Source organism: Etheostoma spectabile, chromosome 5 (assembly GCF_008692095.1).
Source record: "Etheostoma spectabile isolate EspeVRDwgs_2016 chromosome 5, UIUC_Espe_1.0, whole genome shotgun sequence".
Classification (NCBI taxonomy): Eukaryota; Metazoa; Chordata; class Actinopteri; order Perciformes; family Percidae; genus Etheostoma; species Etheostoma spectabile.
In genome coordinates this window covers 37,418,954-37,419,222 of record NC_045737.1, presented here as the reverse complement: position 1 = coordinate 37,419,222, position 269 = coordinate 37,418,954, and the positions used below count along the sequence as shown (strand labels likewise).

The following is a 269-nucleotide window of genomic DNA, read 5'->3' as shown; positions in this document are numbered from 1 at the left end:
AGCTCCAGATGCATCATGTCGACAGGCATCATGAAAACTTTTAACTTTCTACTTTTGACTAGTTTGCTGTTTGCTGAAACTATCCTGGGTAAGTTTGTTTATAGTCATATTAGTGAATGAGTCTGCTTGTTATTAATGCTGTTGACCCAAATGATTGGAAACGTTATGCATTTTAATAAATAACGCTTTTTATTATAATGATGAAGATGTAAAGTCTGACATCTCATTGATGAACAGTCAGACATCTTGTAAAGATAATTAGTGACCAT

At 33.1% G+C, this 269-nt stretch overlaps 1 protein-coding gene across 1 annotated transcript in view; it reads left to right on the top strand.

Moving 5' to 3' along the window:
• Window positions 1-12: 12 nt before the first annotated feature.
• Window positions 13-269, top strand: part of LOC116689870 (uncharacterized) — a 6,198-nt gene continuing 5,941 nt past the window's right edge. Inside the window, exon 1 of the mRNA XM_032516521.1 lies at window positions 13-88. Coding sequence (XP_032372412.1) covers window positions 16-88 — 73 coding nt within the window. The 5' untranslated portion in view covers window positions 13-15. The remainder of the gene's footprint in view (window positions 89-269) is intronic.